Here is a 14,360-nt window from a genome sequence, read left to right as displayed (position 1 = left end):
ATCGATATAGCGTCCTAGAAGGAATTCTCAAATTAAGGAGTTCTTATTCTCTTTATGACTCTAAAAAACAAATGACTACTATAGTATGCTCTGAATATTTTTTTACGATGGCTTTTTGCCTCATATAACAATAATTTTATGGTGTATAAGTCGAACGTTCATACATAAAAAAAAATTCACACTTTTTTTCGTCAAACTCATTTAAAGTAGTGTGACTAGAATACATAAGACTCAAATATAGACACCATCAAACCCTAACAAATAAGAGCAAGTAAATGGGATTGTCTCTTGACTTGCCAGGCACAAGTGGGCTTTTGATGGGTTCCAAGTTTGTAACAGGGCTCACTGACGTCGTCTAGGTAGGAAGAGACCGAGTCTATGAAAGAGTCAACTGTGTTTGGGGGGAACCGGGCCCATATCTTTTCGTCTAGGAATAAGACAATTAAAAGTGAGTGGGAGATATATCACATTGTTTATGGAGTATATATATTTTATAATAATATAATTAATCATTTTTCATTGATTTTATAAAATGAAGATCTCATTAATCTACTCTTTATCACATACTTAGATTAGTATACTTGAATTCACTTAAATATTTTCAAGTTCACCAAAAAAATCTATTCAAATTGCAAAGTTTTGACATCAAAAGTATGAAGAAAATTGAAGATTCACAATATTTTGATATTTATAGAGTAGAAATGTATTATAGTACGAAACGTTGTCACAAGGTTTGATTTCGTTTAGACGTCATTGTAAATATTGTCAAAGATGTTGTATTTGTTTTAAGGAAAAGAACATTTATGCTATAATTAGGGTGCTATGTATAGAGTAAATGCTTCTATATTTGTACCTAGAGAGAGTAGAAATTTCTCATTTTATTGGACAATCTTAATAAAAAGTTTTCACTTACATCTAACCTATTAAGAATGAAACTTAGTATCTTATATGATCAGACATAAGTACATAACCCAATATGAAATTTATAGATGTGGAAAAGCTACATGTATAGTAGTTGAATTTGGGTTTCTAGCTTTCAAAAGAATGAAAAAAGTGGGGATAGTTGCATTACCCTAAAGTGAGATATGGAGGACAGCAAAATCTCACTACTAAGAGAGAGAGAGTAAGAGAGAGAGAGAGAGAGAGAGAGAGAGTTTTGGTGAGTGGGTAATGTATGAAATCATGTATGTATATGCATAATGAAACTTATCATCAAAGACATGTGCAATCCAACCACTCCATAATCACAACATAACGCGGTTTTGGACCTCACTCTTGCTCCAACTCCATCTCTATATATACCACCCTAATTCTCTTACCAAAAATTCATCACAAAAACAAACCCACACTTCTCTTATTGCATGTTCATTATGGCTTCTCATAGAGTTGCTAGTAGTACTAGTCATGTTTACTTTGTGCTATTTTTCTTGGGTCTAGGCTTATGTTCAGCAGCTAGAACCCTTCTCAATCTTGAGGTGGGTGCTGGTGGTTATGGTGCAGGTCATGGCATTGGTAGTGGAGGTGGTTCTGGTTATGGGGGAGTTGAAGGAGGGGGCTCCGGTGGTGGTGGAGGCTCTGGTGGTGGTAGTGGTTATGGAGCTGGTGGTAGTCATGGTGTTGTGGGTAATTATGGAGGTGTAGGAGAGGAACATGGAGTTGGTTATGGTAGTGGTGGAGGTAGCGGAGGTGGTGCTGGTTATGGTGGTGGAATTGAGCATGGTGGAAGTTATGGAGGTGGTGGTGGAGGAGGTAATGGTGGAGGGTCTGGCTATGGTGTTGGAGGAGACCATGGTGCTGGATATGGCACTGGAGGAGGTAATGGTGGTGGTGCTGGTTATGGTGTTGGAGGTGAACATGGTGCAGGATATGGTACTGGAGGTGGCACTGGCGGTGGTGGTGGTGCTGGATATGGTGCTGGAGGTGAACATGGTGCAGGGTATGGTAGTGGAGGTGGCAACGGTGGGGGTTCGGGCTATGGTGCTGGAGGTGAACATGGTGTCGGATATGGTGCAGGAGGAGGTGGTGGCAATGGGGGTGGTGTAGGTTACGGTGCTGGAGGGGAACATGGTGCAGGATATGGTTCTGGAGGTGGGGGCGGTAATGGGGGTGGTGCAGGGTATGGTATTGGAGGTGAACACGGTGCTGGATACGGTACTGGAGGTGGAGGTGGAGGTGGAGGCGGTAGTGGTTCTGGTTATGGCATTGGTGGCGAACATGGTCCTGGATATGGTACTGGAGGTGGTGTTGGAGGAGGCTCTGGTTATGGTAGCGGGGGAGACCATGGGGCTGGATACGGCAGTGGTGGAGGATCTGGTGGTGGCGGCGGATACGGTGCAGGCATTGGAGGTGTGTACGGGGGCGGCGGTGGCTCTGGAGGTGGCGGTGGTGGTGGATATGGAGTGGGAGGTGAGCATGGAGGTGGGTATGGTGGAGGTGGAGGTGGTGGTAGTGGGGGAGGAGGAGGTCATGGTGGCTATGTTCCATAAAATTATTGATCAAATTGATGTCATTAACCTTGTAGGAAGTTCCTTTTGACGACTACAAGGAAAATTAGAGACATATAGTCTCATTATTCATATTATTATTATGTAGATGTGGGATGTATTGTGAGCATCTAGTTTAATAAGAAAAAAGTGTTGCTAATAACTTAATTATCGATTGCTATTCAAGGTTATTTGTGTGTTAATTGAAAGACTAAGGTATAGGCTTTGTTGTTCTATGGTATAAATATATATTGGTGTTATTGTTTTTGGGAATGCTTATATTTTTGGTACGTCAACATTTTTTTAAGAATATATATATATATATATATATGTTTAATAAGATGTATTTGCCTTAAACTTCCTACCTTTAACTAAGTACAAATATGATCTATGGACAAACATTACTGTTATATTTAGGTTAGTCATTTAGTGAAACATCTTTCTCTAAAATTGCAATAGCACAATGATTCCTAAAAGGTTATAGCTAGGAAATTTGTGAAATGGGTATCACACAATTTCAATTGCTCTCTTTTGCTCTTTCCCCACAATAAAAAAGAAAAGTTCATGGTGTGGGTAAGTCATAAAATTGAAGTAGAGTATATATTATGGTGGGTTAACCTTCAAAAGCGGAAATTTGTTGACTTTCTATAAGATCTTTAGTTCTTTATAGCTCTTCACAAAGTTAAGAACACCAAGCTCCCATAATAGATTTGAGAAAAAAGTACCATTGTCTAAGCACACTGTCCCATTTTGGGTTGTAATTTGTAAGTCCACTTACCACAGAGTAATTGGAGAGTGTATATTGAAATCTTATACATAGATCTCGATTATATAACATTTAATTCTTTTCTCCAATGAGTATTTAATTACTTTCTTCAACAGGCCGGAACTTCGACGAAGGAAAACCCCTTCGCCGGAGTTTCTAGAGAGAGAGAGAGTGAACTTTTTTTTCTTTTATCTTTCTAGGTCGTCGGACGAAATTTTTCCAGTCGGGGACCTAGTCGGAGAAGACATAGAGAATGGTGGGAGAGGTGAGGTGGAGGGAGAGTGAGGTGAGGTGGAGGGAGAGTGAGGTGAGGTGGAGAGTTTTTTAATTTTGAACTATATTCTCCATAAAATATGTTTCCTCAGAAAATTTTCAAAATTTTGCATATTCCATTTAAAATTTTAAAAACGTTGGCCGAAAATAAAATTGGGTTATTTCCTTAATGGCCTCCAACTTTGTGACCAGCTTCCCGCCTAGCCCCCTACTTTACGAGAAATACCCATATGGCCCCCTTCCGTTATAACACAGTCACTCTCTCTCCTCCATCATGTGTTTCTCTCTCTGCCAACTCACGCCACATCATTTGTTACGCCACCTCATCACCTTCTCCAGCAGAGGTCGTCGGCAGGTCAAATTTCCGGCCGGCGACTCTCTCCCTCTCTCTCTCTCTAAAACTACTCCGGCGAAGGACACCTTCGTAAAGTAGGGGGCATAACAGATGATGTGGCGTGAGTTGGCAGAGAGAGAAAACATGATGGAGGAGAGAGAGTGACTGTGTTATAACGGAAGGGAGTCATATGAGTATTTCTCGTAAAGTAGGGGGCCAGGCGGGAAGCTAGTCACAAAGTTGGGGGCAATTAGAGAAATAACCCAATAAAATACTCACAAATTACCGTACTAAAAGAACCCGACAAAAGCAACCAGACAGGTTGAAAAGACATCTTACTTCGAGAGAATATGCTCCAAAGATTACTGTGTTTTATTTATTTAATATTACGAAAAAAAAAAATCAGAGTTTTAGGAGTAAGAAAGTTCACGAGGCTCTTCAACTAATTAATTTGCTATTAATAATACTCCAATATTCTTCATTAAAAACAGACCCAAACGTTACATCTACTGCGTTACTAAAACCTAAAAACGGAAACAGAAAAAGTAAAAAAACACTGATACAATGGGTTCATAATCAACCAAACTAAAGTTGACCCTTTTTTTTCTAAATTCCTAAAACAGAGAAAAAAAATCAACCTTTAAGTTGATCAATGGCAGAAGATGACCTTGAGCTCACGTGGCGAAGAACACTCGTGACTTAGAGATGGGCTATCGTGCGCATACGTAAAAGTAGCGGGACACGCATGCTTAAAAAACTGTGAATAACTTGACTCTTTACACGTCTGAGCACTGTTAAAATGATTCCTACAACAAAGTTCATCCGTACCGAAAGCTTCACACCCACTCTTACATCCAACCACCGGTCCATGACCCGCCGGCACTCTCAGTTGTAAACTTGCCGGACACGTGGCTATAAGATCGGCCTTACATCCAACCACAGGGCATGTACCTTGTCCTTCGTGTGGGGTCACCGTCATCGGGACGTTAAATCCGTCAACAAGACTAACGGAGTAAGATGAGAAATCTTTGTGACCATGGTGTAGGGTAAATTGTGCTAGGGTTGCAGGGCTAGCACCGCCCAACCCGCCACATTCTAACCGGCCACCACAGTCACCGGTGGCGCAAGAGAAATGATTGTTATGGTAAGTACAGCCGGTTCTAGCCCAGATACGGCCGGACCAGTGGAGAGTTGGAGCGGGGAATGATCGGTGAGTTAAGGTGTGTAAAACGAAACCACCTTTTTCAAGAACGTCGTGACCTGAGTTGGGTTGAATCGCTGGCCAGATCGTAAACGGACAGTTGTTAACAACTGTTAAAATTAAGTTAGCTTGAGTTAGTGTGAGTAGGTTTAGGGTTAGGAAAGTGGATGATAAGACAATGAGGAGAGAGAAAGTAGCAGATGATGAAGAAGACATGGTTTTAGAGAGAGTAGATAGACAGACTAGGGCGTGAGTTGGTGAAGACTGAAGAGTTCCGGGGTTGATATTTATAGACGTGGAATGTGTCTTCTTTATGAGAAGCGTTTATCTGCTGTATATGATTGTATTTTATCAAACGGAGATGGTGCAGTTGATTAACCATCTGATGTTGTGTTTTACTCGTCTGTTACTTGATTCTTGTATTATGTGTTGGAATCGGAGCCTATTTTGGCTCGAGCCGACTCGTCAAACTCAGAAACGGAACGCGCCATTGCGTTCGTCTCGTCGAGCTCTACAATTTAGAGCCAAGAATCACTCAAATCCGATTCCGGATGAATGAGAAATTCAAGGTTAAAGTTTGAACGAAAAACGGTTGAAATAGGTACTGAACTGTCAAAGAGGAACAGTCATGTTAGGGGGCATTTGCGCGAAGAGGACGCGCGTCAATCTGGACGGTCAGCGTTCATCGCGCGGGTTTACGCGCGATCCAACAGATGGCGTTCTTTCCGCGTTCGGGATAGATCCGGGCTAGCATCTAACGGTAGCTGCCTCATCTGCGGGCTTCTCGCGGGCACGCGTAACCGGATCTGACGGCCAGCGTTCCGTCCGCGTTTTCAAGCGCGATCCAATGGCCCAAGATCAAACCGACTATAATATTCAGTTATAGCCCCTGGTTTCGAACAGCTATGTCTTTTGAACCCAAAAGACATTATACACCTATTCAATTCCTATATAAACCCATCAAACCCACTTCATTTTTCATCAATTCAATTCATTCTCTTCTTCTCTTCCCTTCTAACAATTAGAGGTTCTGGTTGGCCTAGAATATCTAATTAAAGAAGTTTTTTCTAGAGGTTCTGGATAGACTAGAATATCTAGAAAAGGAAGAAAGAAGTCTCGAATGAACTTGAATTTCAGAAGCGTCTAGAAGATCATTCGCATTAGTCCAAGAGCTCATAATACTGACACAGGTTCGTCCGCTTTCAGAATATAGAAGTACCATCTTAAAATTCTGAAAGGTTAGTCGTTGTATCCCGAAGGCATTCACCCTAACGTTTGGTACTGTTACGGGGGTGTAAAATGTCTTAAGGAAAGAGAATTTATTCTTGCCTCGACTAAATTAACACCTATCACGGTTAGCCCGAAAGAAGGAATATTAATTATTCTTTATTAGTTTATCTCTCTATAAGTTAGAGAAAGGAAACTCTGTCTAAATCAAGCCAAGACAGAGAGAAATCGACTTATCGATTAATAACCAGAGAACAACAATCTTAAGACATTTTATTATTATTTCTCTGGTTATAAGATATTAATTTGGTATACTTTCTGTGTGTTTCAGAAAAGGAAATGGCACGAACAAGAACCACTCTGCGAGTTATTCCGCCTAACACAAATAATGGGGAAAAACCAGAGAAGTTCAAAGGAACTGACTTCAACCGATGGAAGTTGAAGATGATGTTCTACCTAACGACATTGGGTCTGGTTAAATACTTAACCGAGGAGAGACCCACCCATGCAGAAATAGAGGATGAGGCACAGCGTACCGCTGAAATAGAGGCATGGAAACAAGAAGACTTCTTGTGCAAGAATTATATCCTGAACAGTCTAGATGACGGACTCTATAATCTATATTCGGTTATAGAAACGTCTAAACAACTGTGGGACACCCTTATCAATAAGTATAAGACTGAGAAGGCGGGTGTCAAGAAGTTCATCGTAGGACGATTCTTGGACTACAAGATGACTGATTCAAAACCAGTTATGATCCAGGTCCAAGAACTGCAGAGTCTCCTACAGGAACTACAGGCAGAGAACATGATAACGAATGAACCTTTCCAGGTCCGAGCCCTAATTGAAAAATTACCCACGGGGTGGAAAGACTTCAAAAATTATCTCCGCCACAAGAATAAGGATATGAGCCTTGAAGAACTCATCCTAAAGCTTCGAATCGAAGAGGACAGTCGCATTGCCGAGAAGAACTCTGAAAGACTCTCGAATGTGAACGTCGTAGAGACCGGTCCGAGTAAGAAGCGTAAGCATCTGTCTAAAGACGGAGGAAAGCCGAAGAAAAAGACGAGGTTCGGCCTATGCTACAACTGTGGCAAACGAGGTCATATGGCAAAGGATTGTCGTTCCAAAACCGGCAACAGACAAAAGAAGCCGAATGACCAAGCCTCGCTGATAGAAGATACCGAAACTCAGAACCTGTGTGCTATGGTTACTGAAGCCGAAGAAGTGACTGAGAAACTTCAGAACTTGAACCTCTGTGCAGTGGTATCTGAAGTCAACCTGGTTAACAACCAGAGAGAGTGGTGGGTCGACACCGGAGCTACTCGTCACATTTGTGGTGACAAAGGCCTCTTCTCCTCTTATAACGAAATAAGTGAAGGAGAAACCCTGTTCATGGGAAACGACTCAACCACCCAGGTCAGAGGAAAAGGGAAGATCATTCTGAAGTTCACTTCAGGAAAGGAAGTAACTTTGAACGATGTACTTCATGCTCCAGATATCCGAAAGAATCTGGTTTCTGGTTCTCTTCTAAGTAAGAATGGGTTCAAACTAGTCTTTGAGTCAAACAACTTCGTCCTGTCTAAGAATGGGATGTATGTTGGGAAGGGCTACTTATGTGGGGGGTTATTTAAACTAAATGTAACCTCTGTAACGCCAAAGGCGTCTATTATTAATAAAGTTAATAATTCAGTTTATATTGGTGAGTCCTTTAATATTTGGCATGAAAGACTAGGACATGTGAATAACAAGTCATTAAAGAAATTAATGAACTTAGAGTTAATTCCAAAAGTCGAAATTGATTCAAAACGAACATGTCAAACATGTGTAGAATCAAAGATGACCAAGACATCGTTTGAATCTGTAGAACGAGATACAGAACCTCTAGACTTAATTCATAGTGACATTTGTGACTTAAAGATGGTTCAAACCAGAGGAGGTAAAAAGTACTTCATCACTTTTATCGATGACTCCACTCGGTTTTGCTATGTCTACTTACTAAGAAGTAAGGATGAAGCAGTCGATAAGTTCGAACTTTATAAAACCGAAGTGGAAACTCAACTTAATAAAAAGATTAAGGCTTTGAGAAGTGATCGAGGTGGAGAATATGAATCTCCTTTCGCCGAGATATGTGCGAAGAATGGCATAGTTCATCAAACAACGGCTCCTTATACACCTCAACAAAATGGTGTAGCAGAGCGGAAAAACAGAACCTTAAAGGAAATGATGAACGCTTTCTTGATAAGTTCTGGTTTACCTCAGAACTTGTGGGGGGAAGCGATATTATCGGCGAATCACTTATTAAATAAGTTACCCCATAGAAAGACCGGTAAAATTCCATATGAGTTATGGAAAGGAAGGATGCCATCCTTTAAGTACACGAAAGTGTGGGGGTGTCTGGCGAAGGTATTAGTCCCTCCTCCTAAACGGGTCAAGATAGGACCTAAAACTGTGGACTGTGTATACATAGGGCCCGCAATAAATAGTGGCGCCTATAGATTTCTAGTACAGAAGTCTGAAATCGAAGATATACACGTAAACACCATTCTGGAATCGAGAGATGCTAAGTTCTTTGAACACATCTTTCCTTTCAAACAGAATTCAGAAGTCTCATCTGAAAGTAGAAAACGTGTAAGAGATGAGGAAGAGGAAAGTCTAGAAACATCTAAAGAATATGATATGGAAATCGAGGAAACAACACTCGAACCTCGAAGAGGGAAAAGGACAAAGAAAGCTAAGACATTTGGTCCTGATTTTCTAACCTATATGGTAGAAAATGAACCTCGGACTTTCACAGAAGCAATGGCTACTCCAGAAGCTCCATTCTGGAAAGAAGCTGTTAATAGTGAAATAGAATCCATCATGGGAAATCATACATGGGAGCTAGTAGACCTCCCACCAGGTTGCAAGCCTCTAGGCTGCAAATGGATTTTCAAAAGGAAATTGAAAACAGATGGATCTATAGACAAGTATAAAGCAAGACTTGTCGCACAGGGATTCCGACAAAAAGAAGGGTTAGATTATTTCGACACCTATTCTCCAGTTAGTCGAATCACCTCAATAAGAGTGTTAGTAGCTATAGCATCCTTATATAATCTGGAAATTCATCAGATGGATGTGAAAACCGCTTTCTTAAACGGACAACTCGAAGAAGAGATATATATGAACCAACCAGAAGGGTTCATAGCTCCGGGACAAGAAAAGAAAGTGTGTAGGTTAGTGAAATCACTATACGGGCTAAAGCAAGCTCCGAAGCAGTGGCACTTAAAGTTTGATGACACATTATTATCAAACGGATTTAAGATCAACGAATGTGATAAATGTGTCTATACAAAGGTAACTGCTAAAGGATGTGTTATTCTATGTTTGTATGTAGATGACATGCTAATTATGGGAAATAATTTAGATGTCATTAATACAACTAAAAAGATGCTTTCGAAAACTTTCGATATGAAAGATTTAGGGAAAGCAGAGGTCATTCTTGGAATTAAGGTTTCCAAGACGGCTGAAGGGATAAGTCTATCTCAAACGCATTACGTTGAGAAAATCTTAGAAAAATTCAGCAAAGATGACCTCAAAGTGGCGAATACTCCGATAGATCCAAGTATTCACTTAATGAAGAATACAGGGAGCGCAGTAAGACAATTAGAGTACTCTCGGATTATTGGAAGTCTGATGTACCTAATGAACTGTACTCGACCAGACATAGCCTACTCAGTTAGTAAGCTAAGTAGATTTACGAGTAACCCGAATAACACACATTGGAACGCCATAACGAGAGTGTTACGGTATCTAAGAAAGACGAAGGAGTACGGACTCCATTATACCACATATCCCGCAGTCTTAGAGGGATATGCAGATGCAAATTGGATATCAGATACCGACGACACTAAGTCAACCAGTGGTTATGTGTTTACACTGGGAGGGGCTGCCATATCATGGAAATCTTCGAAGCAAACGTGCATTGCTCGATCCACAATGGATTCAGAATTCATTGCTCTAGATAAAGCAGGGGAAGAAGCAGAATGGCTGCGACAATTCCTTGAAGATATTCCAATATGGCCAAAGCCGGTGCCTGCAATCAACATACACTGCGATAACCAAGCAGCGATTGCACTGGCACAAAGCAAGATGTACAACGGTAAGTCTCGACACATTCGTCGGAGACATAATACCGTTAAGCAACTTCTCTCTGAAGGGATCATAACTATAAATTATATAAGATCCAAAGATAACCTAGCGGATCCATTTACAAAAGGGTTATCTAGAGAGTTAGTAGTTGCATCATCAAAGGGAATGGGGCTAACGCCTAAGTAAATGAGTAAAGGCATGGTGAAACCCTACCTAGATGACTGGAGATCCCACGATCTAGGTTCAAAGGGCAACTGAAGCTATATCCTGACTCGACAGTAACACTGTAAGAGATCTCTATCTCTTACCCATTCCTAGGATGACAACAGTGTTACCTGCGTTGAGAGGTTAAGCATTAAGCTTTTAATTAATCCGAAAACTTAGAACTTGATTCTAACGTGAGGTATAGCAGGATACCTTAGTACGGATAACCTATATGTGTGTGAATTGATGCCGGTTCCGTGAGAAGGTCGTTTAGGCAGACTTCTCTAAAGCACACACGAAATCGGGAATGTTCAGGGCCGAAATGAACACAACCGAGAACCTAAGTTAGTAAGGGATTAGCTGTGTGATAACTATTTTGGATTACAATTCCCAGGACCCAGTTCAAGACGTAAAGTTCACTGCCGTCCTTGTAGACCTTGTAGTTATTCACTAGGAAAGGTTCAAAGTCGAAAGACTACCTTCTTCCGATGCAGCGAAGTTCCGCTTATGAGCTCTGTCAGTGTCAGTCTGTCAGTATAGTATGTCTGCATATATCATAGCATAAAACCTCAAATTTTCATTCATGTGGGGGATTGTTGGAATCGGAGCCTATTTTGGCTCGAGCCGACTCGTCAAACTCAGAAACGGAACGCGCCATTGCGTTCGTCTCGTCGAGCTCTACAATTTAGAGCCAAGAATCACTCAAATCCGATTCCGGATGAATGAGAAATTCAAGGTTAAAGTTTGAACGAAAAACGGTTGAAATAGGTACTGAACTGTCAAAGAGGAACAGTCATGTTAGGGGGCATTTGCGCGAAGAGGACGCGCGTCAATCTGGACGGTCAGCGTTCATCGCGCGGGTTTACGCGCGATCCAACAGATGGCGTTCTTTCCGCGTTCGGGATAGATCCGGGCTAGCATCTAACGGTAGCTGCCTCATCTGCGGGCTTCTCGCGGGCACGCGTAACCGGATCTGACGGCCAGCGTTCCGTCCGCGTTTTCAAGCGCGATCCAATGGCCCAAGATCAAACCGACTATAATATTCAGTTATAGCCCCTGGTTTCGAACAGCTATGTCTTTTGAACCCAAAAGACATTATACACCTATTCAATTCCTATATAAACCCATCAAACCCACTTCATTTTTCATCAATTCAATTCATTCTCTTCTTCTCTTCCCTTCTAACAATTAGAGGTTCTGGTTGGCCTAGAATATCTAATTAAAGAAGTTTTTTCTAGAGGTTCTGGATAGACTAGAATATCTAGAAAAGGAAGAAAGAAGTCTCGAATGAACTTGAATTTCAGAAGCGTCTAGAAGATCATTCGCATTAGTCCAAGAGCTCATAATACTGACACAGGTTCGTCCGCTTTCAGAATATAGAAGTACCATCTTAAAATTCTGAAAGGTTAGTCGTTGTATCCCGAAGGCATTCACCCTAACGTTTGGTACTGTTACGGGGGTGTAAAATGTCTTAAGGAAAGAGAATTTATTCTTGCCTCGACTAAATTAACACCTATCACGGTTAGCCCGAAAGAAGGAATATTAATTATTCTTTATTAGTTTATCTCTCTATAAGTTAGAGAAAGGAAACTCTGTCTAAATCAAGCCAAGACAGAGAGAAATCGACTTATCGATTAATAACCAGAGAACAACATTATGACCGTCCGATGATGAAATCTTCCAAATCATTGTTTTTCTTTGTCGTATTGTAGGACCAATTTCAGTCGATACACGAGACTTGAGTCAGGAGTTATGTAAAGTGGGTTCCAAAATATTATGATTATAACTTTTTTTTTTTTTTTGTTGAAAAATATTATGATATGTGATTCACATATTTCAGTCTTACGCAATTGTCCTTGGGAGATTTTATAGGGCCCCTCATTTTTGTTAAAAGACCTTCCCTCAATGATAATTTAGCAAGTAAAATAGTTCATGGGGAGGCCTTTTAACAAAATTGGGGAGGACTTATAAAACTTCCCATTGTCCTTTGGATACCAAAAATATTTTGTAATTAGATCAGAATTTGTTTAGTGTTAAGTTTGTGGTCATCCAACTAAAAATCAATTGGCAATGAGTGGAGAGGACATATTCTTTATATTTTTGGTTCCTATGTGAGACTATTTTCACACGCCCCCTCACGTGTGGCGTTCTTTGAGCATAACACGTGTGTTTTTTTCTTTACGGGTGACGTGGAGCACGTGTGGCTTTTAAGCCTATCACGTGTGAGCCTAGCTCTGATACCATGTTAAGTTTGTGGTCATCCGACTCAAAACCAATTGGCAATGAGTGGAGAGGACCTATTCTTTATATTTTTTGTTGCTAGTTTCCCCTTCTTCCATGTGGGACTATTCTCACATTTAGTGGTAATTTTATTATGTGTCAAAAAAAAAAATTAATTTTATTAATCTTTTTTGTTCTTTCACCGTCACTTGAACGACAACCACCACTATTATTTTCGACATTTATAGTTGAGTTCCCTCTTGTGTTTCTTTTTTGTTCTTCTTTTTACTTTCTCTCATTCCCTTTAAAAATTTTCTCACAAATTTGAAGTTTGTTGGAGATGATGAAGATGACGGGATTGTGATTGTTTTAAATAAAAAAAAAGAAACTTGTAGTAGGTGATACTCAGTTGTTGTCGAGAGTTGTGGCCTGTGGTGGTAGAGGCGAGGAAGAAGATTAGACCTAAAATCAATCAAGTTGATTTTTGGACTCAAATAGATAAAGATGTCTCTTAAGTCAAACTTAACTGGCCAAGTCTTCGTGTCTAAGAAAAAATTAATTATGGGAAGTTTTATAAGGTCTCTTTAATTTTGTTAAAAGGCCTCCCCATAAACCATTTTACTTGTTAAATTATCACTGAGGGGAGACCTTTTAACAAAAATGAAGGGGCCTTATAAAATCTCCCAAAAATTATTTGGAATGTCCCAAAACTACCTAATCCCCTCATTGGCTTCTTCTCTTCGCATAATAAAAGAAAAACAAATAAATTATTGTCGGTAACTCTTCACAGTAAAAAAAAAAAGAAAAAAAGAAAGAAAGCCCTCCTCTTTCAGTCTTTCTCACTCCAAGTTGAAATCAACCTAAAAAAAAAATATGGGTTAACTCTTGATCCATTTGGTAGAAGCCCGTTCAGTCCAGGCCCATTTTGTCCGTAAGTAAGAGGATAAGATCACGGGAAGGAAGAGGTGTCAGTTGCATGATTATGATTTCTTTTTTTTTGTTTGGCATAGGCTTCAACAAATGTGTCTCGGTTTACTCTGCCATCTGCTTTTCCACTTTCGCGTTTCCTTTTTCTTACTTTTGTCAAACAAAGCTTTTTTACCTCTCTTTCTCTATCTACATTACTTTTCTTTTTGTTGAACTTTCTATCTACATTACTTAGCAAAGAATAAAATGATTCAAGCAAAGAAAGAAAAGAGACAAAGCCCATTTATTTTTTTGTTTCCATTGGACTACTACTACTACAAAACAGTGGGTTTTTGATCTAAAATGTCTCTGTACATGAATTGTCCGAGAAATATTTAAGTGCCAAAAACAGTTTAAAGGTTCTATCTCATGATTTTCATCATATTGTACATAAATCAACTCGATACAATAATATATGTATACTACTTCAAATATGTTGGTGCTACACTGACCAATGTCTCAAGATTATGCTTCATGAATATTTCATCATTGTACATATAGCATACCACCTTGTAAATAATAGTGTTTTAAGTATGTATTATGAAGACCAATGGT

The 14,360-nt window shown here is 40.1% G+C and overlaps 2 protein-coding genes across 2 annotated transcripts; one reads left to right on the top strand and one right to left on the bottom strand.

Annotated features, from left to right (window-relative positions):
- The first annotated feature begins 1,315 nt into the window (after nucleotides 1-1,315).
- Nucleotides 1,316-2,756, top strand: LOC147546200 (uncharacterized). Its single transcript, XM_086633864.1, has one exon. The coding sequence runs from the start codon at nucleotides 1,362-1,364 to the stop codon at nucleotides 2,484-2,486; it is 1,125 nt and encodes a 374-aa protein (XP_086489990.1). The 5' UTR covers nucleotides 1,316-1,361; the 3' UTR covers nucleotides 2,487-2,756.
- Nucleotides 2,757-4,306: 1,550 nt separating this feature from the next.
- On the bottom strand, nucleotides 4,307-5,312 carry LOC147546199 (Pathogenesis-related thaumatin superfamily protein). The gene has a single exon (XM_086633863.1). It carries the CDS (start codon nucleotides 5,271-5,273, stop codon nucleotides 4,506-4,508), a length of 768 nt encoding a protein of 255 aa, XP_086489989.1. The 5' UTR covers nucleotides 5,274-5,312; the 3' UTR covers nucleotides 4,307-4,505.
- Nucleotides 5,313-14,360: the final 9,048 nt, after the last annotated feature.

This window comes from Eschscholzia californica, unplaced genomic scaffold (assembly GCF_041429995.1).
Source record: "Eschscholzia californica isolate CP2 unplaced genomic scaffold, dmEscCali1.0.p SCAF_4, whole genome shotgun sequence".
Lineage (NCBI taxonomy): Eukaryota > Viridiplantae > Streptophyta > Magnoliopsida > Ranunculales > Papaveraceae > Eschscholzia > Eschscholzia californica.
This window is presented reverse-complemented; position numbering and strand designations above follow the sequence as displayed.

Coding starts and splice junctions, on each gene's coding strand:
- LOC147546200 (XM_086633864.1), top strand. CDS start 1,362: ATGTTCATTATGGCTTCTCATAGAGTTGCTAGTAGTACTAGTCATGTT.
- LOC147546199 (XM_086633863.1), bottom strand. CDS start 5,273: ATGTCTTCTTCATCATCTGCTACTTTCTCTCTCCTCATTGTCTTATCA.